The 27300-nt window shown below is 37.5% G+C and overlaps 1 protein-coding gene across 2 annotated transcripts in view; it reads right to left on the reverse strand.

Annotated features, from left to right (window-relative positions):
• Window positions 1-608: 608 nt before the first annotated feature.
• Window positions 609-27300, reverse strand: part of SMG1 (SMG1 nonsense mediated mRNA decay associated PI3K related kinase) — a 67343-nt gene continuing 40651 nt past the window's right edge. For both annotated transcript variants that reach the window (XM_055804282.1, XM_055804281.1), the window contains 35 exons: window positions 26578-26698; window positions 25668-25916; window positions 25087-25371; window positions 23942-24086; window positions 23525-23663; window positions 23005-23235; window positions 22732-22909; window positions 21770-21931; window positions 21260-21477; window positions 20905-21059; window positions 19746-19968; window positions 18538-18784; window positions 17716-17945; window positions 16890-17138; window positions 16361-16499; window positions 16169-16278; window positions 15337-15555; window positions 14709-14899; window positions 13922-14094; window positions 13262-13541; window positions 12250-12522; window positions 11885-12119; window positions 10176-10402; window positions 8829-8979; window positions 8552-8741; window positions 7848-8317; window positions 6699-6836; window positions 5682-5834; window positions 5167-5346; window positions 4722-4949; window positions 4046-4257; window positions 3740-3846; window positions 2833-3012; window positions 2554-2660; window positions 609-1858 (listed from right to left, as the gene is read on the reverse strand). In XM_055804282.1, the coding sequence (XP_055660257.1) occupies window positions 1781-1858; window positions 2554-2660; window positions 2833-3012; window positions 3740-3846; window positions 4046-4257; window positions 4722-4949; window positions 5167-5346; window positions 5682-5834; window positions 6699-6836; window positions 7848-8317; window positions 8552-8741; window positions 8829-8979; window positions 10176-10402; window positions 11885-12119; window positions 12250-12522; window positions 13262-13541; window positions 13922-14094; window positions 14709-14899; window positions 15337-15555; window positions 16169-16278; window positions 16361-16499; window positions 16890-17138; window positions 17716-17945; window positions 18538-18784; window positions 19746-19968; window positions 20905-21059; window positions 21260-21477; window positions 21770-21931; window positions 22732-22909; window positions 23005-23235; window positions 23525-23663; window positions 23942-24086; window positions 25087-25371; window positions 25668-25916; window positions 26578-26698 (6873 nt within the window). In that variant the 3' untranslated portion in view covers window positions 609-1780. The remainder of the gene's footprint in view (window positions 1859-2553; window positions 2661-2832; window positions 3013-3739; window positions 3847-4045; window positions 4258-4721; window positions 4950-5166; window positions 5347-5681; window positions 5835-6698; window positions 6837-7847; window positions 8318-8551; window positions 8742-8828; window positions 8980-10175; window positions 10403-11884; window positions 12120-12249; window positions 12523-13261; window positions 13542-13921; window positions 14095-14708; window positions 14900-15336; window positions 15556-16168; window positions 16279-16360; window positions 16500-16889; window positions 17139-17715; window positions 17946-18537; window positions 18785-19745; window positions 19969-20904; window positions 21060-21259; window positions 21478-21769; window positions 21932-22731; window positions 22910-23004; window positions 23236-23524; window positions 23664-23941; window positions 24087-25086; window positions 25372-25667; window positions 25917-26577; window positions 26699-27300) is intronic.

Consider the following 27300-nt stretch of genomic DNA (forward strand, 5'->3'; position numbering starts at 1 on the left):
ATGGCAAAAAGGATTTTCCCATGTCTATTGTTTTTCAACAACTGTGCGTAAAGAATTCACCAAGTTTACAAAAGAGCAACTTTTAATACATAACTGCGCACATTTATCTGGGTTGAGAACACCAGTGTGCGCTTCTGCTTTAGCTATCAGCACCTGTAAGATTGTGTAGTTGTAACTGAATTGCACAAGGTTTATTTGCTCTAAGAAAAGGAAGTTGCTTTTTCTTAAGGGTGTCCGACTTCAAAAAGGAAGCAAGAAGTCTTTTAGACAACTGGCAGACAAGCAGGACATTGATCTCAGTAAGAAGATGCCATTTTTAGAGAGACTTTTCTGAACATAATCACACTTTGAGTACAGAATTGATTAAAAAAAAGCAAGAAACCTTGGTGGAAGTTTCACTGTGGATGCATCATTGAACAACCATTTATAGAAGTAATATGGCAAAGGAAAATTACTTTGCAGAAATCTTTACAGATCTAATTGAACAAAAATTGGAGAGTCCTTCATTTCTTGGATTATACATATACCCCTGTGAACTGAAGCACTATAATTTACAAGTGTAAACTAAAAATATTAGGAAAGTGAAGCAAAAAGCATATCACTCTACCTCCACCAGAACATCACTTTATTGTTTTATCTGTCATCAACAATGTAAAACTCTACTAGATACTCTATCCTGGTTTTTAAAAAGGTAAAGATTACATTGGATTAGCTACGTTGTACAAAAGAAACTACAGCAATCACAGTAGAATGAGATTGGAGGGACAATTTGAATTACAAAAAAGTGTACACTGCAAGCAGAGGGAAGTGCACATTAAATCAAATGCCTGTAAGATTCATTACTTTTAAATGCACAGTGACAATTTTGAGAAACTGTACATAATAGAATCACAGAAATGACTTTAAAATAACCAAAACTACATTTTGCATTTGACCAACTCATAAGTAACCGTTGATGTTCTCTATCTTCAGTGCTTTTGGAAAATTTGTTTACCAAACAAAATTTAAGTTGTTAATTTGACTAAACTGTGAAGTAGAAGCATTGAAATAAAAAGTATATTGGAAGTACGCCTAACCTACAAGAATAAGCCGAGAGGGGTGTATGCAAGGAGAGGCTGGGAGGGAGGAGAGAAAGGAAAGAGGAAAGGGAGAAGAGAACAAAGGCTTTTTCTTCTATCTCAGAAGTTCTTCCAATGCAGCGTGTATCTGATGTACAGCTCTTGGCTTTCAGTCCATTTCTGAAGTTTACATTTTGTAGCCTTTTTCCATACTAACTGGTTGACTCAACCAGCACTGTTGCCACGCAACAAGAGTAACAAGAATCTGAATGCATCAAATCTTCCCTTGCTGTGATTTCTTCATGGCCCCATTTTTTCTGTTTTTCTTTGAACAGGGTTCGGTGTTTCCTGAATTGTTCACAGGGTCAGGTGGAATTGAGTTCCAAATCACTCTGCGGTTTGTAGCATCCCGATTTCTTTCTGCAGCTAACCCCCAGACACGTTTGCAGTTCTTCCGTAGCAGAAAGACAAACCGTGTTGTTCAAGCAGTGAGCTTTCACCCTTGACCGTGGGGGTTGCAGACCATTGTGTTTAGCGTATCCCTGAGTGCAGCTATCCTGCAGGATTTCACTTCCCAGTGCACCGAGATTTCCTAGGTTTCCTCAGATTAAGCCCCAGTATGCATCACCACCGACTGTGGTGCGGCTATGGATGCCTGAGGCCGAGTTGATTCTGGTGGATGTCTGACCTCGCTGAACCAGACTGATCTGCTTTCTCCCTACTCATACCCAGGCAGTCCAACCTTCATACAGCTGAGCCAAGTTATCTAGATTAGTTGCTTCCTTAATCACAAAGTCAACCTATTAAAAAGGTCAAACAAGCAATTAAAAATAAGCTAGATTTTTAAAAGCATTTAAGTGATCTTAAAATTTACTGTTGAATGTCACCTGCAAATACAAAGCTTGAGTGAAAAAAAATCTATAGTAACTGTAAACTTCATCTTGCAAAACTTTATGTAGTCCACCTAAGAAATAGCAATTGGTACTGCAGGGGCAAAAAAAGATCGCACCATCTCATTCATCGCCCTCATCTCGAAAAGAGTCACAATGTTCTCAGATTTATGTGGACATCTGGGTCCCCTGATGCAGTTTCCCAGAGACAGGAGCATGGCTGTGTTATGCTACTAAACACAGACAAGTTCTGTCCTTTAGACAGCTGTACAGATCTCATGTTCTCCCTGGGTATCAACAGCTGTGTAACAAATGTTAGCTTACTGACATACAAAAATCAATTTTATCCAATTCGTGAATTTAGATAGATCTATGATATGGAAAACAAAAGCAATTGATTAAAAAAAAAAAAAAATCAATGCAGCAATATAAGGCAGCAGCGTACCTTGATTTGCATTGGAATAAGTCACACATCTCAAAAGGGACCCCCCATTCACAACAGGATTTCAGTCTTTTAAGGCATACTCCAGCAGACATACACATGTGCTTGCCACCGAATATTTAAAGCGAGGACCAGTACTGGAACTTCATTATTTTCAACTCACCTGTTCAGCAACAGACATTCTCCTGTTGGGATCCACATCTCGGCCCTCTAACTTGGCTTTGACCCGCTTCCACACGCTAACTGCATACGAGTTCCTTTCCTGCACCGCTAAAGGTACAAAATAAAGTTAATTCAATTTTACATTCCCACACAGAAGGCCACTGATATGTTTCAGGGTTTTTTGTTGTTGTCAGTGGTCATTCTTTATTGGGTTTTTTGGGTGGTTTTCTTCTTGCAGTTTGTTTGGTTTTTTTGTTTTTTTTTAAAGCCCTGTATTTACCTTTTCCTGTTTTAGGGTCCCTGGCTGTCTTTTTGGGACTACAGGCAACACTTTTGCCAGCTCCTGGGACTGTGCTTGGAGGAGTATCTGCTGACGTGGCAAGATTTTTCTGAATTAGCTTTCTTGCATTCTGTGACATCACCTCTGGCTGAGTTTTCTGCCCGGTATTGCTACGTACAGCTGTAAAGGAAGTTTAAAAGCACTTAAAAGTACTCCAAAGAATGTATCATAGATATAAGAAAAAACACCATTAAACATATATCAAATGCAGTTATCAGTACAAATGCATTTTAAACTTCTATTTTAAAGTCTGCAGCAGTTGTTCCCTCCTCAATCTTTCAGTTTTCTAAAGTTCTTTCACTTTGTAAACAGGTTTTGTTCCACTGCAAAACATTTATTTTTATGGGCAAATTTTTATGGGCTCTCTTAAGCTCTAATTCTATCATTTTGTATGGTAGTTATAAAATGCAATCAGGAACCTGTACTTAGTCCAAACATTAACAATAGAATAATCCTTGAAATAGAAATCCATGCTCATAAGAAACCTTGAGGTTTTAACTGTAATGTAATGAAAGTTTTACAAATGTGAATGCCCTTGTAGGGTTTCAGGATTAATTTCAAGGTCACTATAAATTTTAGTAGTAATTTCAACAGAAATTACAGTTCAGTTGATATATGTGACAATGCATTCCATGTATTCTGGGCTTCCTGGAGTGAATCCAGATCTTTAAGTCTGTTCAAAGGCTACGACCAAGCAGCCATTCAGCACTGTATGCTGAATGACTTGAATTTTATGGGCTTTTATGATCTTGCAGAGATTGTCTGTATATCAAAGTTTAATAAAAGTGATGATCCCCACTCTAACATCAATTCCTGATGTTTTGGTTTGTACTTTTTCAAGCATTACCTGCAGCAAAGGTTGGCTGATACATAGCAGCTGACGTTGGGCTTGAGCATTCATTTGATGTATCCGTGACTAAGGGTGATGCAAAACCCACCAGATTATTGTAGACACTAGGAAACATAATAGACTTGATAAATATTCATGCAACTACTCTACGTATTAAAAACTAAAACAGAAAGTCAAGTGAAATTTTGCAGAAGAATTTCTGCATTCTATGACTATCACCAAGCAGGTGCCCTGTACTGTGTCACTGCTCCATACAAGCAGATAAGCAAAGTGCCTTCACCTGAAGGCAAGTGACTTTCTTACCTTTGGCTCTGTGTTTTTAGTTCTTTCAAGGTGGGAGTTATTTCCTGCAGCATTTCAACATGTTCCTGACTGCGGGCTTGACCCATAACCTGAACTAATGTAAACAAAACTGTCTGAATATTATCTTGCCACGATTTATATTCGCCCAAGAACTGCCTAACACTATTCTCATAGGGAACATCTTCACCATCTGCCAAAGCCGCTTCTTCATCCTGTAACAAAGATGTGCAAAAAGGTTAACTACTTGCTGTATTTTGCCTAAGAGAATGAAGTTGAGCATTTCTTAGCCTTTTCAGCCCCTCTGTTTGTTATTTGACTACAAATAACCATTAATTTTCAGGAGTTACATTTCAAGAAAATCAATTTGAGAAAGACCAAATGTTTTAAAACATTTTTTAATTAAAACCCAAGAGAATTTGTAAACACAAAGAAAATGTTTCAACTGCCAATTGAGAGCAAAGGTTTAATAAAACCAAAGCCTGATGAGCCTAACTTTAGAAATAAAGCTTTATGAACTGTTAGAGATGAAATTAATTTTGTATCTCAAACTCCATATGCACAAACACATTTCACTGTTCATAGGTACTTTACTAAGCACATATTTACAGGTGTTAATTTTCTTAAAACCATACTTACATGGGTTAGAATAATAAGTTTAATGAAGTTTTAGGCATACCTTCGCCATAGCTTTCAGTAGATGTTTGACATCTCCAAGTTGTCTGTTATGACCCGTGAGCACAGTTTTAATACTATCCACCAGATTCTGAATTGTTTCACAAACTGTTTCTATTTGCTGTTCTCTTTCTGTTTGTACAGTTCTCTGTGTAGATATTTCCTGGGTCAACTGCTTGTGAGCTGAGTGAAGCCATTCAGAGCTGCCAATAGGATGTTCAAGACCAGTGCCCTAAAAATAACAGAAACATTTTTGTATCTGTATCCAGACATAAAACTCAGTTACTGTGTAGGTGCTACTGCCAATTGTTTAGCAGCTGATGGAATACACCGTAATCCACAACCCATCCAAAGGTATACATAACATTAATTCAGAATGAAAGACAAAATTCAGAGCTCGTGATTACAGTGATTCTAACATTACATACTTTGCTTTGACCTTTACTTACCACTCTCTGAAGCAGGCGAAGCTCCAGTTCAGAGACTGAACTGTTGAACTGTGACGCAAATGAGCACATTTGTTGACAGCGTTTGAGAAGTTCAAATAATGCAGCATCAAGATTTAAGGCTTCTGCTGTTCTAGTGCGTAAACTTTCAAAATGAATGATATTACTGCAGAGGAAAGTGACCTGAAAAATCGAAGCAAAGTGAGAAAAATTATTCCAATTAAACTGCCTATTATACAAATTGCATTTCTTCCATGTCCTTGGAAGACAGAGTTTTAAATATAGCAGTAAAGCCGCTCTGTTAAGTAGCGGTATCATTTCAGGGCCATCCACCCCTGCAGCAATTCTCCCAGAGATTATTCATATGGCTTTTGAAGTGAAATTCCCAGAAGTATTTGGTTATTTCTGTTTGCTCTTTAGATGCTGAAGAGGAAAAAAGTTTTCTACATAAATCTCAAGCAGGAAATAAAAAGTGAACACACTTATCAAGTCAGTAATACTGCACTTATGTAGAGTACCTGACTCGCTCTCTGACTTTCTTTCAGTACAAGGTTTCTCCTTTCAGCAATAGTGGCATCAAAATCTTGCAAGACGGGTGCCAGTGCAGGATTAGCGCCTCCTGCCCATTTTAAACGCTGCTCAATACTTGCTTCAAGTGCTGCTAGTTTTTCCTGTATTGGGGAAGAAAAAAACCCAAACAGATATAAATAACCTATTGATATACATAATCTCAAGCCCAACTGCCTAACATAAAAAAAGTGCACATATATAACACAGGCAGACATTCTTATACCCATATATGTAAAAGAATGTGGTATTCATGACTGACAAATGTTAGCTTATGCTGGTTTTAAAGGTTTATTTTCAGCACACATCACAACTGGATTTGATTGTTATGGAAATAAAGCCATCTGTCTAGATTTTAACCTACCAGAAAAAGAAACACAAAAATAATCACATTTCTAGGCTAAAAATTATGTAAAATCATAGGAATACCAAATTATTTTACAAATAATCTTCAAAAAATTACAAACAGTACCTTCACAACTAAAAGGAAATTAAAACTCAGGAAGCTAAGCAGTATTTGTTTTAAACAATTAAACATTCTATATTACAGACACCCAAAAGCCTAAAAAGCCAAGCCACAGCACACAGAATAGCTGATTTGCTCAGCTCTACAATGGAAGCTTCTGACACTTAGCTGTTGAAATGACAGTAAGGATGACCTAAGTCAGACAAGCTTAAAGAACAGGAGCTTGACCAGCCTTCAGAAGGAAAGGTACTTTCACATATTCAAACTTTCACTCATGAAACAGATTTACTGATATTCCTGAGAGAGTATTTTGTATGAGGTAGCAAATTAAAAAAGTGTAACAGTACACATCAGACAGACTGAAAGAGATTAATGAAAATACCACTAAGTTTGTACTTCAGTAGCAGGAGAGAGAACAATCTGGGGGTGGCAGACAATTTTGCAGTTTGTGCTAATCACATTCCGATACGCTGCTGAACAAACCTCCCGAAACCAGCAGTACCTGGACTGTTGCAATTGAAGCTTCAATCTGACTGAGCGTGTGAAGTTTCTTTTTCATGCTGGCTAAAATTGCAGAACGAGGCGGAGGAGTAACAGAAATAGCTTGTGGGCGACTGATAAGGAGATCTTCGTGCTGCCACTTTAAGAAAATAAGGGGAACAATTTTCAGCATTGCTCAGCACGAAGCACTTTGGCCCACAAACAGCAATTCCAGTGGTCCGTAACAGTTTACAAGAAAGGGTGTTTTAAAAGGGCTAGGTGCCAGATGATACTGGCACACTTGAAAGTTCTAAATCATTAGAGAGTGTTAAATTATGTAAGTAGTTGTAAACTATGTTTTGCTGGCTTGGATATTTATACCATTAATCAGTCACTAACTTACTATAAGTGATTTATACACATTTCTTTGATCTAAAGGAAAACCCATCAATATTCAGAAACAATTCACTTGTGACGCATTAAAACCAAGACGGTTTTGCTTACCAGTCTATGAAATAGTTTATTACCTGGCATGGAGAAAGCTTTTACCCTTCACCTACAAATTGCTACACAATGAACATCAATGATACTACAACACACCTGGATACCAGCACACACTTCAAGGGACACAATGTCATTTATCTAAAGCCTCAGAAGGACATTTTCAGGATTGATACTGCCGCAATTTCTATTTTTTCCGTAAGGCAAACAGTGGAGCAAGGATACAGTTAATGGCTTAAAACTTTGAAGGAAGGTACAAGATGACACTCAGCAATGCGTACCCTCTCTTTTAAGCAATCTCCTCCCTTAAAGTCATAGTCTGTTTGAAAAAAGGGGGAGAATAGGACAACATTGCCAGTAAGAGAGCCAGTGAACGATTTATTTTTCTAATAAATGACTATGTGGAGATTGAAAAAAAATACATGTACTGACTTGAAAAATAATTTACACATTGCCACACTGGCATCTCATAAAGCAGCTAGTCTTCAAAAGAAGCTAGCTGTAACATTTTTTTCCTTATACGTTTACAGGATAATTTAAAAGCAACACACTTTATCAAGTCTGTTACAATACTCTAGAGCTCATTCAACAGCATGTTGCTCAGACACAGTAACTAAAGTTCACTTCCAACAGACAACGCAGGCAGAAATAACGCACGTTGTGGTCTCACCTGGAACATGGCAATATGCAGCTGCACTCTCTGAAGGCTGGTCTTGCAAGACGAAATACTGGTTTCAAGCCTGCGCACTAGATCATGCTTCTTCCACGCTGTATCATACGAACTAGCTAATACTGTTGCCCTGTTCATGACCAACTGTGAGAACTTGCCAATTTGGATGTTGTGCTCTACAGCCTTCTTGCACAGGTCATCCACAGAAACTTTGCTTTCTGCCCCAAAGTCTTTAGCCTCTACCTGAGCAATTATATCAACACCCAAAGCACTGATGAAACTGCATAAAGTTAGTCCCAAAGCTTGATTTGGAAGGCCAATTAAGAGCTGCCTCACAAAGTCAGCTGTAAAAGCCTTGATTGGTTTGGCCATTTGGTCTTCACTAAAACAAGAGTTTCTGTAAAGAGCTTTCACGTTGACAATTTGAACAGGTCCATTTACTGCGTTCTGGTCTTCAAGGGAACTGATTCCTTTTAAAGGAAAGAAATAGTTTTCTGTTATAAACAAAATATTTGATGCATCTAGAAAAATATTATCTGACTTATAAATGCAACAAGATTACAGGAAGCAATTTTTAGTTTCTGCACACTTGCCACATATGAAAGGTAAGTTACAGTAGAAGTGACCATTTTATATCCTTCTAAAAAGGACACGGGATGAGAAGTGGACAAAGCAATACTGAATATTCAGTAACATTTATTTACCTGACAATGTTTTAGAAAAGGTACCACAGAGCCTGAAGAATTCTTTAATTGTTTGCAGTCTCTTCAGAAAGAAGATTTCCTCTAGAACTTGCCGATTATTGTCGTCATCAAAGAAGTTAACTTGGGTGCTGCGGGCTTCCCTAATTATGTCAATCTTACGCCAAGCAACAGGTATTTCCATCTTGTTTAGCTGAGCAACGTAAAGGAAACAGATCAGTTTTTATAAAACTTTCATATTTCTGACTCAAGAAGTCCTCTGAAAAGAACAGATCCATACCTTTTCAATCAACAAACCAAATGCAGTTTCCACTTGAGCAAACATTCCATCAAAGGCTACCAAAAGCATCTGACCAGCTGACATTTTGGGAGTTTCATCAACTGAACCATTTCTTGGCTGAATCAGTTCACCATACTGAGCATGAAGTACTCTTTAAAAAAAAAAAAAAAATAAAGTGTTACATGTTTTTGCTTAGTCTACAAGAAATAAATAGGATTTTCTTAAACCGATTGATCCCCCAGCTAGAGCAGATTGGAATTAAGTTGTAGCCAAACAAGACAAAATTTTTGCAGGCTTTTCCTAACACCCTGCTCACCACAATAATCCTAAGGCTGGTGTTGTAGGAACGACTAAGGATACCATAAAAGACAGGATTGTATTCAAGGACCAACTACAAGGCTAACTTATAGTACAGGTAGAGGATACAAATCGTACTTCCTATGAGCATGGTAAGAAAGTTACAAAAACTGATGTCAGTATCACCTTTCCTTCCTTGAAAGCCAAGTACTAGTTTTATAACATACACGTATGAAACTGACTGACTGGAGTATGGGGTAAAACAAAGGATGAGGTCTCAGGCTGAGATGGTTTAACAGCTTGCTGCTCCTGAAAGGGTGGTCTTATCCTCGCCCTCCCTTATATCACTATTGATGCCCAACTAACAGGCTGAGCAGGCTTGCCAAGGGGTAAACTAGGAAGAAAATTAACCTAAAGGGGAAAAAAAGGTAAATTAACTGGTATAGCAGCCTTCCTTGTACCACTGATGAAGCCACCACAAGTGGCTCAAGGGAAGCAGTGAGATCACTTCTAGTCAGCAGGAAGCTTTTGAATTGGCTCAGCTGTCTACCAAGCACTTCCCCAGAAAGGTAGTTTCCCACATTCCAAGACGCACAGGTCTGTCCTTGGTTTGGGTGTTGTTTTTTCAATCAAGTCACCGATTCATCACGCAAAAGCTGCTCATCAAACCTCCTGACGAGAGGAATGCCATGGTTACAAGCTCTCCCTTTCACAGGTTCCTCCCACACTCAATGGACCAGTTCCTATTTTTAGCATCTCTGAACTTCAAACATAAAATCATATCTACACGTTTTGGAAAAAGTTGACTACCAAAAGTCAGCTTTAAGCAGATATAAGTGTAAATTGCTGTAGCTCTGTATTTCTGTGTACGCATGCGGACAAACGCACAGAGAGGAAACACGTGCAGTTTAGACACTGCACTCTGCTTCAGGGTATTCTCAGGAGGAAAAGCCTGGGTGTCAAACAAGTAATAAAATTCAGACAAACTAGTGCTCTTCAGTCTTCATTTTCTCATACCTGATTTTTTTTTTTTTTAAAAAAGTGATTTACCTTGCAACATCGATGTAATGAGTATGCATTTCTTCCTCTAGTCCCATAGCAGCGTTTCGTAAGTAGGCTTGAAGAGATTCCACCAGTGTTTGCAAGGGGACTCCATCAGTTGTTTGTTCAATAAGATTATCTAATTCATGGAGCATACTTTCTAAAGTATACTCTCCTTTCATCAAGCACCTGAGCGCTTCAGGAAAAATGATCTGTCGGAAATTTGAGTTCAATTCCTGTTGGGAATCATGAAAACGTAAGAAATTTTCCCCTCTGAAAAAATATCATGTGCAACTTTTCTCATTTTAGTATTAGTCTGCCCTGCAGTAGACATCAGTTAAAAGATAACGGTGGTCAGTCAAGGGTCCAAATCTTACTTTTTTAAAATTAAAGAAATCAGGAATACATTAAATCCTGGACAAACCCAAAGGTTTGACATCTGCACAATGTAGCAACAACTACTTCAACAGCATCAGCAGCAACACCTTACAGCAATCCTCAGCAGAGGATTGGTGGTACAGAGATCACACTTCACAAGCCAATTTCATCAAAATTGGTAGCTTTTCTTTTCCATTATGTAACTATCAATGAGTTAAATTATATACTGAATTTATGATTTCCTAGACTGATTAGACTAGGTAAGGGAAACTAATCTAAAACTTGCCAGGTAATGATTATTTTGCTACAGTCCTACTCACGACACAGAAATCAATACAGGTAAGAAACACAACACCTTAAGTGGCACAAAGCAATTTTCTCCAAGCAGAATACAACAGAGGCCTAAAGGCAGCTACAGAAAGAACCAACCAACATGCTCTGTCTCCAAAATGAGACAAGACACGCCAAAAAGATTCGTAACCTTAACTGCCCAGTGAGTTACACATCTTACTTAAGAGCTCACACAGCGAGGACTACAATGTGTAAGTGAAAGATGTCAGCTGCAATGCAATGAAATTGCATGTACGTTTCTGCAAAATTTCTGAAGCACCAATATTTTGAAGAGCGACAAAACTAAGTGATTAAAATCTCCATGCACTTACACAGGTTGGTAGGAAAATATTTTTCAAATACAATACTGAAGAACCAAAAGCCTCAAAAAGCTATTTACACCAGCCACAGTTTATAAACCCCCCAAACCTTCGGCACATATTTCACTCAAGCTTCCGCTAATGTTTTGTGGTTTGAAGTAGAAACATTTCTAAACCACAAAATTATAAATGCATTTTTCTCCTTTTGCAATCTTGGAGATAGGGGCCTGTAAAACATGTTTTCAGAATTTGTCTCAAACTACTTGTTTTCAGGTGAAAATAACTAAGGCTTAGCAGGAGCAGACAACAGAAAAGAACACAGATTAAACAGTTAGGAAGTTGTTCTGGACTGCCAGCAACAGAAGAATGAAAGCAACACATGATGCTGGTGTGTCTATAAATCTCATGCTAACTTTCTCACAGTTACTTACTTGACAGCAGTTTTTACAATTTGTCATGTACAGATCAAAATGTTTTCTTTCAACCAGTGAAATGTAAACGGTAGTAGTGAATGCCTGTTCAGCTCAGCCAAATACAGCGATCAAAACTAAGGTCCAAACCCAACAACAAAACTCAGCAGCACCATAAAGAACCATTTAGCTGTTTGAGGAAGAAGCTTTTAAGAATGGCTTAGCTAAAACCTTAGAAAGTTGGGGTTGAGGAAAGTATAGTAACAAAAGTAAGTATCACCTGAAGCGAGATATATACTCCATTCGCTAAGTGAACAGCTTCTGATGCTTCAATTGGGTTAGGAATATCTAAGTCCTGGGGTACAAGATGACACTGCTTCAGCAACTGTACAAGGCACGTAACGTTCCCACTCATGCTGCAAAGCTCCTCCAAGAACCAGGCTCCATCTCTTGAAGTCAAATCAACCAGCTGCTCTCCAGCACTAGATGCTGCACCTTCCATCATCAGATTTCGCCTAGATGAATTATGACACTTACTTAAGACAACCTGCTTGCCATTGCATTCTCCACATGTTACTTGAATATTCCTTTTAGGTGGTCTCAAACATGAATGCGTACAAAAAAATTTCACAAGAGGCATCTCACCTCGTCAGCGTGCAAAGAGCAGAGATGATAACACTTGCTAAGCTCAGTGAGCCCTCCTCTCCATTCTCATGAAGGAACACTTTTATGCAACGTTCGATTTCTTTCAGCTGCTCTTCACAAACAGGTACAGTAACTGCCTCCTGTTTCAAACGCTCCACCTGCCTGATAAGTTTGTTATTTATATCTGCTGCATAGCGCTGTAGAGTCATTTCTGTAGCAGTTATGAACTGACACATACTTGGAGGTGGCTGAGGAGCATACTGCATTTCATACCTGTAAAGTAGAAGTACAATGACAAAATTCTCCCTTCTCAAGCACCAGCAAATTGCATTTTGCTCTGTGGGAGGAAAAACACACTGCATTTGAACAGTTCCCACACCACCTACACCATATCAGCTCTAAATACCACAGCAGTCGATGGCTACCCTAATGACACTTTTGTAAAATCCTAGAATGCACCATATTTCATACCTATTTGCAAGGACAGAAAACAATTAGTAGCCCTTGAGGCAAAGAACGATTAGAAAATAAGAAACAGGAAGAAAATAGGTTTCACTGTAAATGCTTGATATAATCTAGATCTTGTAAACCAAGCGGTAATAATGCTGAAATGGCCTGACTTCAGAACAACAACAACAACAAAAAAAGCCTGCCTGAAAAATCTTGCTTTAATAAAGAGAATCTTTAGCTGACCTAAGTGATTTTTAAATACTAGAAGTTTCTGAACCCACTAAATATCACTACCCTAAGGCCACAAACATGGTTCTTCATTTATTCATTGCATGGCAACATTACTTGGTTTTCTTTTTGCAGTACCCAGATTAAACTTGAACTGTATTTTTAAAACAGTTTTTCATCTTTTTCTACAGATTTCTAGAATTACAACTTAATCTTGTCTTGCTTTATAATTAAATCGGTCCTTGCAAAAGTATTAATCTTAATTAGAAAACTAAACCCCTAAGGTAGCTTGAAAATTAAGTTCTTCAAACAATCCATTATTCTGTCAACTTACTTCCTAAAGATATCCTGACAACGCTCTATTGTCATGTTACAGATGAGTTCTTCCATCCAGGTTTTCCACTGCTCTATTCGGTGCTTCTGGAACACAGCTTTTGGATACTGAAGAGCTACTGTTGCATAGTTGTGCAATTGTTCAAGACAACCACGTAAGACTGATCTTCTCTGCTGGAGAAGAGCCCCAACTTCCCCTTCCAGTTGTTCACACTGACTGATTAGATGTGCCTGGCCTGCATTTTGCAGAAACGCTGTTGCTGGTACATAACTTGGAGGACCTTATAAGAAAGATGGTTAAAAGTTATGATGCATCTCTGAAGCGCATATATTTTACAGCATACAAATACTGAGCATTAACATCTTTTCAAAAATTTTTTTTTCTATGATAAAGGAGGCATGGAGAAGTCATACTGAGAATTTTGAGCACAAAGAAAGAGAATAATCTTGTGCCCAGCTGGGGTAAAACAGACAAGTTCCTTTATACAGCTTGGCACAGAAACCTTGAGTGCTCTAAATCACCCTTTGAAGAGCCCCCTTTCTTTCCATTTATTATACACAGGTCCTTGCCTTTAAGTCAGAGGATACTCATAATATCTCCTCATATTAAAGTCTAGTTATTTGCAAACCATTAAAAATCCACACAAATACTATTTTATACCTAGGTCCATTTGTGTGCTTATTTCTTGAAGAAGACTTGCAAGTTGTGTTGCCTCCAAATTAGTGAATGCAGTTTGGTAATGTGTTATCCACTGCTCAAATTCATTCAGCTTCACCTGGATTGCTTCCTGGACAGCTCTTTGTTGAGACTGCAACTGTGTGTGCTCAGAATACCTGAATTATTGAAGCCACAGAATCAAGTTAAGTATTACAAGAAAAAGAATACTTAACTATATCGAATACAAAACCCTACAGAAAAATACAACTACCTTGTCGACCAGAAAATGAACACATTCTCACCAATTATGTAAAACTTTAACAGTATTAATAATTCTGTTTACCTACAAAATAATGAATGCATATGCATATTCATGCAATTCTGAAATCCTTGATCAATTTCAAATAAACTTGAAAGCTAAAGAATTAGAAACTTGTATGAAAAGATTTTTCTGCTATTTATCAATAGCTGTATTATGTGGATTAATGTGACGGGACACCACATTCAGCACATTGTCTCTTGCCTTGACAGTCAGGTGTGGAACACTGACTAGCACAGGTTATATCGATAGAGTACGAGGCGTAGGACATGGATAAGATTATTCAGTAGGAAAACAGTTTCAGTAGTTCTTCTGTACAAGCAGTGACGTGCTGACTTTAAGAAGAGCTTTCACCCAGCTATTTATCTCTCTCATATATACATTTCTAACATTTAACTTGTAAGTGCATTACCAAATCGCAAATGGTATTGAACTGTGAGATTCCTGACAGGATTTCTGGCTCCTCTGTACCTGTGCTGAAGTGTGTGGGAGGGATGATCCACTCCTTCCGCGCCTTCCAGAAATTCTATCTCCTCCAGTAGTTTTCCTTGCAACTTTTCTACATCTGTCAACTGCTCTTGCAGGTTCAGATACTCTTCTAAACTACTGTCCAATTTTGGCAGCACAGCAAGCATTTCATCTCTGTTCTTAAACCAGTTAACCTATAACCAAGACACAGATGTTCTAGAACTGGACTTAGTTCAAACAGATAAGAGAAAGTAATATACAGCAGCATTTAACCCTTCAGCGATGTTGTTCATCTAGGACTACATCCAGTGCTACAAGTACTAAAGCTTAACAGACATTCTTCATTTAGATTGCTCACTAAACCTCTATTTTTATTCCTCTAGCCCAGATTTAGGCAAAACACTAAAACATGTTTTAGAATTACACACACAGAAAATGAAAACTAAATACTTGCAAGTTCCATACAAGCATATTGTATTTCCTCAATACAAACTCATTTTAGCTCAATAGAATTTGTGAACTACTTCTAATAAATGACCACCTCTTCCACCACTGCCAAAACACACATGTATTAAGTGAAAGCATAGGGCCTCATTTGGTTATAAAATAGAAATTTTTGTAGAAAACTCACCTTTATCTCGGCCACTCTTGAAGAAAACAGACTACGTGTAATATCTCTTTCCATTTCTCTTTTGCTTTGTTTGTTTTCAGCCTGCTGGCCACCACCACCATAGACAGCTCCAGCAAATCCTGCTTCACCTCCTGCTGTCCAGTCCACCAGAGGATCATAAACAAAAGCTTCAAGCAATGTAAGCAAAGTCTCTCTCCCACGCCGCATAATATGAAGGACCTGCATCACAATGCATTCTGATTCTTGCATTATCCTTCTATAGCAGTGGAATTTTAAGTGCAAAATGTACTTGAGTAGGTACAGAAGTCCACAACCTATCCCAAGCCACTACAACTACAGAACACCACCACAATGTATACAAATGCGACAAAACTGTAGTAACATCACTAAAACTAAAGAATGCATTCTAGCCTTCCACAAAACCTCCATACTCTAGCAACAGACACTTGGAGAAGAAAACTCCCTTTTGTTCAAAGCATTTTTCTTTTTAAAACTTATCTGTCATGTTTATAAAGGACAAGTCCTGAAGAAAGAGGGCAAGTAAAACTTTACAAAGAAAGCTGCAGGAAAAACTTAACATTTTACATCTAGCACTACAAGTCCCCCTTCCCCCCCCCCCCCCGAACTGTAATTGTACCATTACTTGCATATGTATTTATTTGACATTCTCTGATTTCTTAAATACCACTATAGGAAGTATCTAAAGTCCGTCCAATTAAAACCACAGCAGAAAAGACTTTATAAATCAACAGCAGAACGTTTAATAAAAAAAGTTCTAAGACAGCATTTGGCAAGTGATAGCCCTCAGTTTTCTGCAAGTTTCCCAACTTACCTGTTCACAAGAAAGCCTGAAAACCCCTTCCACTCCTGTCACTCCAAGTGCTGTCTCAATATTGTGCGTCATCCGGAACGGAACCTTCTCTGGTACCCTAAGGCTTTTTCCTTCAAGATAAAAATTTGTTTCTTTTAATCACCAAGAAGGGAAACCTTTCATTTGAATAACATATAGCATTTTTTAAATTACCTTTTTCAAAGCAAACATTATAATCTATGTGGACAACTTCTCCTGTAGTCATATCTATAAGAACATTATCCAGATGTCTGTCTCCAAGACCAATGATGTAGCCAACCATGGACATAACTGCAGTGGATCTTGCATACGACTTTAAAGAGAGTTTCAGGAAAAAATTATTTGTGGGAATCCTCTGCCAACACATTGGACTGACTACCATCTTAAAACATTTTAAGTGTAAGACAAATCAAAACCAACTTATTCCAAGCTGTCTTCTATTTGTTGTCTGATTATATTTTACAAGAGTTTTCATGTCTTAGGCTGATAATTCTAGTATAATAATGTAGAACTATCAGGTGTACACCCATTTTTCATTCCAGATGGTACAATTGCCAACCTTTCCCATTATATGAAACTTCAGCAGTGCTACCTCACCTAACTCACAAGTATCATTGCTTGAACACATCCCAGGCATTTGTTGCCCCTCGTCCCATTAAAAACACAAGAGTTTCAAAGGGAAAATATATTTGTTGTAACTCACCTGCGTAACTCTCCACCATTCATCCGGTGTAGTACATGATGACCAGAGCTCCTTAGCTAGGAGATTTGGGGGAGTTGCTTCCATCAGTTCTTCTAGAACAGCCCTCATGACATTCAAGGGCCAGTCACGACGTGACACATCAAGACTAAGCCCAACTGCCTTTAAAGCAGGTCCAATTTTACTGTAGTAAAGTTCACTGGGTCTAGGCACTATTCCAGGATTCTGAGGAGTCTGGTACGAGTCCTGAGCCTAGGAAAGGTAAAAATGGCAGTTTACATATCGCAACTCATTACCACAGAAAAGTGTCCCAAATTCAGTTTTGGTGAGAATGAAATACGAAATCAACTCCTCTGAGCTGTGAAAGTCATCCTCAGTAGAGAAGTCTTTCAAAATTTGGTAGTTCAAAAAAGTCTGAATAAACTGAAAACACATTGTTTTGGCCTAACTCTACTCTTATCAAGGTAATTTCAAAAATATAAGTGAAAACTATATTTAAATGAGAATGAGAGAATGAGATTTAGAACTAAAATAATTTTAATTGAGGTTAACTATTTGTTCAAAAGCAGTTCTCCTTGAATTCTTGTGCCAGAACAGTATATTTATGTTACATACTGATATATATATATACACACACACACACACACACAAATACTTACATGGTTTCATCACCATCTGGTAAAATCCCAAGAGATATGAAACAGAACCATTTTGCATTATTACAAACAAAACACAATCCTTTTAAGACTACATTATTTAGAATTGCAAAGCAAATCTGAATAAGTGTTTCCCTTCTGATTTGTTCTAGCTGGCATCAAACATATGTTACCTTTTGTGCTTGTAAAGCAGCTTCTCGTTGTTGCCACCGCTTGTAGAGACCAAACAAAGGTGTAGCTCCATCCACCCACTGGATCAAGCCTGATCTTGTTCCTAGAGGTGTCACAGAGTAGTGCCTCGCGTGGAACCTTGGTGTCTCTTGACGGTTAATAGTAGCAAACATTGTGTTCACAATTGATAAGAATTGCATGATTCTTTCATCAAGATGCAAGTCTTCCAAACCTGGAATCAATTTATTTTGTTTAAAATTCAGTTTCTAGATAAAAAAAATTCTTCTCTTGCAGCACAAAACATGTAATTTTTTGAAATCCTACTTAATTTCAGACCATTAATAGTTTAATAAATTATGCAGATTAGGATGAGTTGTTCAGCCTAAACCTAAATGTTTACATAGCACTTACCTACTAGAATCACCAGTTTATGACAGCTCTTGGTGTAAGCAGTACACACAGCATAACGAATAGGCCTTGCCGGGAAGGCATGAAGTCTCTAAAGTTTGCTTCTAGGTGCTACCTTAACCTTCTGGAAAAAATGCATCCAGCTAATCCTAACAGTATGCAAGCAGAAAACTGTTCCTAAAGCAATTCTTATAAAGAAGGGGTCCGAAACACCCCGACTTAGCTTCACAAGGCCAAATTCCTTGAAAATGTATGGTGAAGTGGGAGGTGGGGATGAAAGGGAGCAGATGCTCTAAGCAACTCTTTCTCCATGTCATGCAGGCAGATAAAAATCACAACCATGCATCTTTCCAACTTCAATATAGTCTAATTTATAAAGAGACATTAACTTGTATGAGAAAATGTCAATTTCTTACCTTTGAACAGGTAGGGATAGTTCTTTCCATCTGAACCCAAGAAAAGCAGCTTTTTAGGTTTGGTTTTCGTAGGCAGGATTGTGATGGTGCTGCCCACGCTGTGAATTGTGACTGTGTCTCTGGTAGATACTTCTCCAGGAAGTGCTATTTCAGTGTTCATCATGGCAGCCAACCAAGGACTGATTTCTTCAAGTCGTAAAAGGTAACTAGCCCGCTTCTGTGCTCTTTGCTGCAAACTAAGCATAACCTATTCCACAAAAACATAGTTGTGTTTTAGGTTGAAGTTCATCTTAACAGCTAGCATTAAAAAAAACAAATAAAAACTACCACCAAAACAGACTTAATGATGGTCATTTTCCAGAAAGCATGGAGATTTTTCTTAAAATGCTTTTCACCCTTGCCACCCTACTAATCCATTTACAGCCTAGAATGAAGACAATCAAAACCTGAAAAACACCCTTTATGCAGCAAATATACCCTGCCTGGCAATAACTGCCAAAGTCATAAACAAATCAAACTCATCAAGAAGTTTGCTCCTGCATTTACAAATATTGGAGCTGTGGTCAAAGGCAGCAGCATTCAGCCACCTCCTCTTTATGTATCTGCATGCTTGCTTGTTCTGCAAAGCAGTAGGGGAACTAAAAACAAAAAGTATTTATATGAAAAACCTCGGTTCTGTCTAGCAAGACTTTTAAAAATCACCAGGTTGGTTCTAGATATTGTTTCTCCTCAGACCCATTAAAAACTAAGACAAGACCACATAACTGAAAATAAAATATCTTTGGGAAAGGTTGATCATTTGACTGTTGCTGCACAGCCCAAGGACTATGCTTAGATAACCAGAGTACCAACTTGTTAAATTTTAAATTCACTAAATTCAAACAGCATGGAGTTTCAGAAAGACAGTATTTAAAAAAATAAAGCCCTCTGCCCCTAAAAAACTGACAGCATCCCAGACAGCAGAAGATGCAAGATTTGGAAAAATTCAAATAAATTCATTGGGTAGAAATGCAGTAATGCACAAAGGAAGACTTGTTACAGAGGCAAAAATTACTGTGCTTTAGTGTCTAGCATGCCTGTGATTGCAGAGAAGACTAACTTTCAGGCTGCAATTTTGATATGGCAAGAAACCACTGAGGGTCAAGCACATGGTGTAGCAAGGGTACCAAGAATCTCCACACTGTACTCTTAGTCTGTGAATATAATACCTCTTTAAATGGCAGCCAGCTGCTTCCAGGTTTAGCAGGGTTCAAAGGATTCTTAAGTTTCTCTAGCGCGTTTTCAATTGCATCTCCATAGTTATCCTGAAACCATTTCTCATGAGGAGTTTCTGCAGGAGCTGCAGTGATGCTCCGTACGTGTTCCAAAGCAAATACAATGGGCTTCATTAGAGCTGTATGCTTTTCACGCATGATTGCTATTTTCTCCTCTCTATTAAACAAAAAAAAGACACCAAAATTTTCTCTTAACTCCATAAAACCAAGTTATTTCATAGGCAAAGCATTAAAATAAGACTGCAAATGAGACATCTAAGAATGCATAAAAATTATTACATCTCTAAAATGAGGTCTTCAAGAATTACAGTATTAAAAGGAAGTGTATTTCATTCCACATTGAATGCATGTTCCTATGAATGACACTTTTCCCCACCCCATTTTTTAAAACTGAAACATCTGAACCGGATTCTTCACCACTGGAAACCCTGAGGAGAAGCTCAGAGCTCAAACCACTCCAAGCAACTGATTTCCTTTAATAAAAAGTTCTTCACTACTACTTCCTGAGGATGTACAGGATGTACACACTATAATGAAGGGAAAGAGAAATATTCACATCAAGCTGTTCTCCCATCCCATGTCAGCACCAACTATAGAGTTCAAGAGGCATTCCTAAGCTTAGCCAAGTGCCCAGTGAATGGCCTTTCTCTTCCACAAACTCATTCAAAGGAAGACAAAGACAGACTTACTGAACACTGAAAACCAAAAGCAGTTTAAGAAGATCTGTTTACTCCCAATACCTGTATTTACAGTAAACTCCAAAAAGATTACACGTTTCAACATCCTTGTCCTCGTTTTAGATGACTTGTAAGACAGAACTTGGAAAACTATAAGATCTCATAATCCACAACTTCACATGCACTGGGTTCTAACACATTATTGGTACAGAACATGGATTCACAAGCAGACTTGTTCTTTCTCATTCAATTAGCATACTAGCTGTAGCATCAAAATATTCTTGAAATAAGGTCACTGCCTTCCAAAGCAGCAGCTAGAATAATATGAATTCAGGAGCAACACCACTGCTTGACTATATGCTTCCCCAAGAACAAACATTTGTTAGGATTATCACTTGAATTATTCAGAGACATACTTTCGTAAAGTGTTGTTGTTTTGGACCCTCTTGACTTCATCTTCCAGTTGCTGAATCCTTCTGAGGACATACATGTGCTGCTGCAGTAAAACTCCCAACCAAAGTTCATCCCAAAGAACTGTAACTCTGCGCAGCTCAGCCACTAACATCTGAACCTGTGTAAAATAAATTAGGATTCACTTATTTTTAAGAGTACTAGTATTAAGACTTATTGTTGTAGATGAACTTGAAAAAAGATGACAGCCTAACAGCAAAGATGCACCAAACTTTCAGTAGGTCTACCCACAAGATACATGAATTATATTTTTTTGTGGTTCAAATAAAAGCACAAGTCGTATATATTTGCATTATTTACCTGCAATACCATTGTTGGATTTGCAGCAGAGAGTTTCTCCACAATTTTGCTGTAACAATCTTGCATCATTGCTTGATCTTCATTTAATCCAACTTTTGTGTCATCCTTACTACTTTCTTGAGAAGCTGGGGGGCTCCCTCCATCACATTCACCACCCAACAGCTCTTCTCCTTGAATATTACCTAGCAAAGTAGGGATGGCAGAAGGCAGCTTGTTTCCTAAAATAAAAGCAGATTTTAAAATATTATCTACACTGTTCTGGCCTTAAAAGATACATCATTCAATACTTCATTTAGCATCAGGTCCCCATATTACATTAAGCACTAGCAAAATATACAATGATAAAATTGAAAAAACTAAATCAAATTAAAGGTATCAGTGAGGTCCCATAAAAAAGTAGTCTTAAGAAAAACTATCAGTTACTGAAAAAAAACCACCCCTATCATCTTACGGAGTATATAAAGATATATTAGCTATAGTGTATTTGAACATTTATTTTTCCCTCCATACCTGAAGTCTGGGATTCACTGCTAAGTGAAATGGTACCCACTATTGCAGGATATAGTATGAGATGAGGAGAATCTTGAGCCACTCGACACAGTAAGTTGCAAATACTCTGACGAACATACACTTCTGGGTGATTCAGGCGGGAGAAAAGCTGAGGTATAATACCTTTATAAACAGGAAAAGAAGATGTGCTGACTCAATTTCAAGTGATGCATATTTTTATTTTATTTTTAAAAGCAGGCTGGTTTTTCATTGAGGGAACATAAACGTCTAGTTTCCCAATAAAAACTTCTTTTAAATAACTGCTTTGCACAGTCCACACAGTAGCTTATTTTCTTCTACTATTCAAATACAGAATCCTTTAGTCAAGCACTAGGAATTAAGTTTTGCACACTTATCTGTCACATAATTTTTCAAAAATAAGGGGACTCACATTAGTAGCTCTTGAAGTTAGCATAACTGGATGTTTCAAGAGAAAGTAGAGTTTTACAATAGCTGGCCTCCTCTCCTGCTGCCTTCCACGCTTTAACTCAATAACCTTTTATGGGGAAGTCCCTGAGCAACCTGGACCAGTAGTGTAGTGACAAACAACTATTTGAGATACCTGGCTATACCCACACATCCTTCTCTGAACTGCATTTCAAACCATAGCTAAGAAAATACTAGTTGCTTGTGGTTTTTTTTAAGGTGGTAATATAATGTAATATTTGAAAAACTACATCTCCTTTCCCCTTTCAATGCCTTAAGGCACAGGAGGGAGGGAAACAGAATCTATGCCACCTATCTATTTTAAGATCAGAATACATGGTAGACAAATGCCTTCAATGAAATTATTTAGTAAAAGCCAGGCCGTCTTTCCATCATGCTTAAATAAAAATGCTATGAAAGGACAATGATACCTTTCTGCCTGTGTTTAGAGAAAATGCATCAAAATTCATTTTAATAACTAGATAACATATATTTACCTCTCCAAGGAGCAGTAGGTGTAGTTTCTAGCCCATGCTCCAGATACTGTCTAAGCTCTCCAGCATGTTTCACAAGCAATCGTAACAGTCTTAGAGTTGCCATCACAATAACATCATCAGTGCTTTGCTCAGAAGTATTTCTTAAGTGCAGCCTGGGATCATCTTCATCAAGTGGAACCTTGAAAGAAAGAAATACTCCTCTAAGCTAAGTATACAGTTCATATCATATAGAAAAGTCTCTGACTGAATTTCCTCATCAGCACAAACACTAACCTGACCAGCATTGAGTTTGAGGAAAGTAAAGTATGCACTGCAGGAGAGTTTATAGAGACTGAAGATTCTGTCTACAACTTTCCTCCAAACTTTAATTAACCCTTCTGTTGCGTTTTCATCAAGATCTGAAAGCCAGGGACAACTTGTTAATAACTGACGCCATATAACATCCACCATATCATCTTCTTCATTGTCTTCATTTTCAGTGATTTGTAGAGTCATATCTTCATCCTAAATGCAAATAAAGAGAAAACAGATTTAAGTCCTCCAACCATTTCTACAAACAATATTAGTTCCTAATCCAGTTTTTGTCTAGGCAACTGATGCAACTGCACATACTTGATCATATTACCGTAGTCCACAGACGTGTTACCACTTAGCTAGGAGGTTGTTTCTTAAGAGGACTCTTGTCTGAATTTTAAACTTGAAAACATTTACAAGAGTCAAGAATCACAAGTAGAGGAAAAATAACATTCACACTGAAGTTAAACATTTTTTAAACAAGCAAATTTACACTTACTTGAATCCCAGCTGGACGACACACTGCTTGCCCAAGAATCCCATAGATTTTCTCTTTATCTTCTTCTGCAATGTTGTCTGGAAGCAAGTTCTGAACCTCAGATTTTTCCCGGGGCAGAAGACGAACACCTTCTCCCTGACTGTAACAATTAATGAATTACTGATCCCCAATATATTAGTACTCACAGAGCTACTGAACCCATTAAGACTGTGCATATAAAATTTATCGAAGGAAGAAATCTTCATCCTTATCTCAGAATTAAACTTCTTTTTAAAGAGGGCAATAATCAAGAGAACATTCAGTTCTCTGATCACATGCAACTTCAGACCCCAAAGAACAGTAACCAAACACAAAGCTAGGGTTTATCTTAAGAAAACTAACTGTGCCATTTAAGTTTAAACATTAGGATGAATTTACCTAGCATTATCGACTACTTTCCGTCCCCATCTATAAGCCCAGCTAGCCAGGGCTGCCCAAGACTTGGCTACTTCAGGTGCCTGTACCGAAGACAAGTGATACAGCTGTCCCAAGATGAAGTCAGGTTCTCCAACTCCAATATTTACTGTGATGGGAGAAAAGAGCAATACATATTATGATGCAAAGTCTACGTCTAATTCTTTAGCATAGAGAATAACACTGTAAAGTGTGTAGTATTTTTTTCAGTCAAGTTAGTACCCAAGAGGAAAATTTTCAAAAAGGAAATTACTTTTCAGTTCTGACACAGACTGCAAAACAAAGACCAGTTTTTCATTTGCTAACGACCACTGCCTATACCCTACAATTGCTTTCTCCTTCACAGAAAGAATGGAACTGAGGCAAGAAACTCATGGTCTCCAAAACAGCAAGATAATGCAGGAACAGACTTTTATGAAGTACCTAGGGCAGTGTGTTTATTTGTGTATATATATATATATTTTCTTCACTGTCAAGTCAAAGCACCTACCACTCAACATCCATTAACAGATGTTAAAATAATTCTGACCCTGCAAGACAGGAATTAAGTTATTTATGAAATCCATGTCTAAGCAAAGAAATAACTTTATCTTGACATTTGAAGAAAAGTCTGCTGAAAACTAGGAATTTAGGGTACATTTTGGGGCAACAGAAGTGTTCAAATTAAGTATAGGTTTTCTTGTTATCTTTAATCTAAAGGTAACAGCTTTTCACAATTATCAAGGCCTTAAAAAAATAAATCCTGATGACACTTAATCTGAAAGATTTCATTCAAACTTTAGCAAACACAGGAGCCGAAAGCAGACAACAACATAACAAAAATTAATAGCCTCCTCAACATAAAATAAATGCATTCCAGTTTCTTCTCCAGCCACCATCACTTGAATCAGAAAAATGTGAAAGAAATATGAGACAACAATCTTAAGGTGTTTGGGGTTTTTAACTGTGTATAGCTACCTATTGCACAAAGCACACAGTGTTTATACATGTATTAGGAAAACAAATACATGAGTGATGGAGCACTTAGTGTTTATCAGTGTAAATGATGCTATCCCTCAGTGGAATCATTAGTAAATAATTTAACAAAGCATGAGTGAGAACAAATCTACCTGTAGATTCACTTTCAATCCTAGGATATTCCTCTTCTAGCGTATTAACAGCTGGGAGATCAATCAAATTACATATGTTTTTAGACAGGGTAGACAGACCAGTGTGATTCTGCTGCTGTCGAGCTCTATATACTTGTTTCAACTGTCCTGAAATTTCTTTCCATTCTGCTTGAATCCATTTAGCCAGCGTGAGAATAGATTTAGCAACTGCATATTCAGCTTTGGCAGATTTGCAAAAGGATATGGCACAAGAACTCAGCATTTCCATGGCATGTGTTGACTGACCTGCATATCATGAAAAGCGTATTTTCAGTTAAGTGTTTAGTCAAAACACTTCTGAAATTCAGCATATTCAGATACGGCTGGTAACAATGTATTTTTACAGAGAAAATTCTCTTTTGACGTTAAAAATTACAAGTAACAAAAGACTTGTGAGAACACTTTCAGACTGAGACAACAGTTAATAGGATGAAATTAGTTCCTAATGATACTGTTCTACAATTTCTTCAAGGTCAGGGGAATTAGCATGGTTATAAGGACAAGAAGCTCAAATATCTACAGTGTCATTAGCAAATACTCACCTGCTGTGTATAACAATTTTGTTTTCTCAATATCAAGTTCAGGACCCCATTTTTCATCTATCTGACCTGGTGCAGACAATTTTTTGAAGTGCTGGACTAAGTCTTGTGCAGTGGTGGTTTTTCCTAGCTGAACTTCACTGCACTGCGCAAGCAGTCGTGTAGCTAGAGCAATATTTCCTCTCTTCCGTGCAAATTTTGCTGCTGTTAAGCCCAGCTCCATTAGATGGCTTTTAATTGGGACTGTTGGTTCTGCAGAAGAAACCAAGACATTGTAAACAAAAATATTAAACAAACAATAATTGCACCTACATTATATACATAGTTTCTGTCCAATCTATTCCATATATAGCCATCAGTAAAAAATTGCTCAGGCCTTTTATACTTCCTAACACCTTCACGAATTTGGATGACTTCTGCCTAGAACGTTAATATACCTCATCCAAAACAAAAAAAGTATTTCCACAGATTATCTGTTGGGCAAAAATGTATTTTTTTAACAATAAGCAGTCTTCTTAACTAAGAAATCTACTTGTCCCCGATACAATTTTTCTCCCATTGCCTTTTATCATACTGTATATTTAAATGCTTTCTGACTGGTTTTAAAGACCCATTATTGATAGTGCTGAAGTGTTCGGAAGTGAAAGTATTTAAAGTATGAAGAGATGAGCAAGTAAAAGTGTAACCAGAGGAGTAAGTGTAGAATTGCTAAGCATTTCAGAATAATTTTTGTTCTTTTTAACAGTCTACATTACAGTAGTAATTGAGACTCCCAGTTATAAACAAGTCATGCAAATAACCAGAACTTGGCTTTTTAAAAGTAATCCACCTAAAATAATAGAAAAAGACACAACTGCTGCTTTCAGCAGATTTAAGTTTACTTTTCATAACACTAAAGTAAGAGCTTTTATACCTTTAAGTTTTTCCATCAGTTGATTCTGGTACACTGTGTACCTCAGTGCATGCATCCATGGCCTTACATCATGTTGTTTGCATGACCTCAAAGCATCATTGAAGAGAGGTATAAGACAGTCCTGAAAGAGGCATAGAAATTGCACAGTTGTCATGACACATCTTTACCAAAATGTACTTTTATTTATTAAAACCAATGAGCATTTTTGTGCAGAGCTTTCTTATTTGTATTAGTAGCCGCTCTATCGTTAACTAATAAAGTGCAACTATTTTATTCAACTCTAGAAAGACATGCTTGATTTTGAGAGGACAACTCTAAGAATAGCTTAAAATCAAGTAGATCTGTTTTCTGGACAACATGATTAGAAATTAGAACTAGATCATTCATACTGTTTGAAGTTTGACATGGAGTTTTTAATTGCTGAAGTGATTGTTTTTTGATAAATATTTTAAAGTTACTTTTAAAGTAAATTACACGTGTTGTAGGAATAAGTGCTACAAAGTATTTAGAGATGAAACAGCAACACTTCTCTAAAAAGCAACAACCAACAAAACTTTAAAAATACTACAAGTGTAACTGAAGGAGATAGTATAACTATAAAAAGAAGTCAAATTGAAGTATATTTTAAAAAAACCTGGGTCAAGCCACATTAGAAAACTATGTGTCTTTAGCTAGAAAACTAACAGGTCTTTTTATAGTATGATTAAGAACGCTTAAAAAGAT

Source organism: Falco peregrinus, chromosome 5, assembly GCF_023634155.1.
Source record: "Falco peregrinus isolate bFalPer1 chromosome 5, bFalPer1.pri, whole genome shotgun sequence".
In the NCBI taxonomy this organism is placed as follows: Eukaryota; Metazoa; Chordata; class Aves; order Falconiformes; family Falconidae; genus Falco; species Falco peregrinus.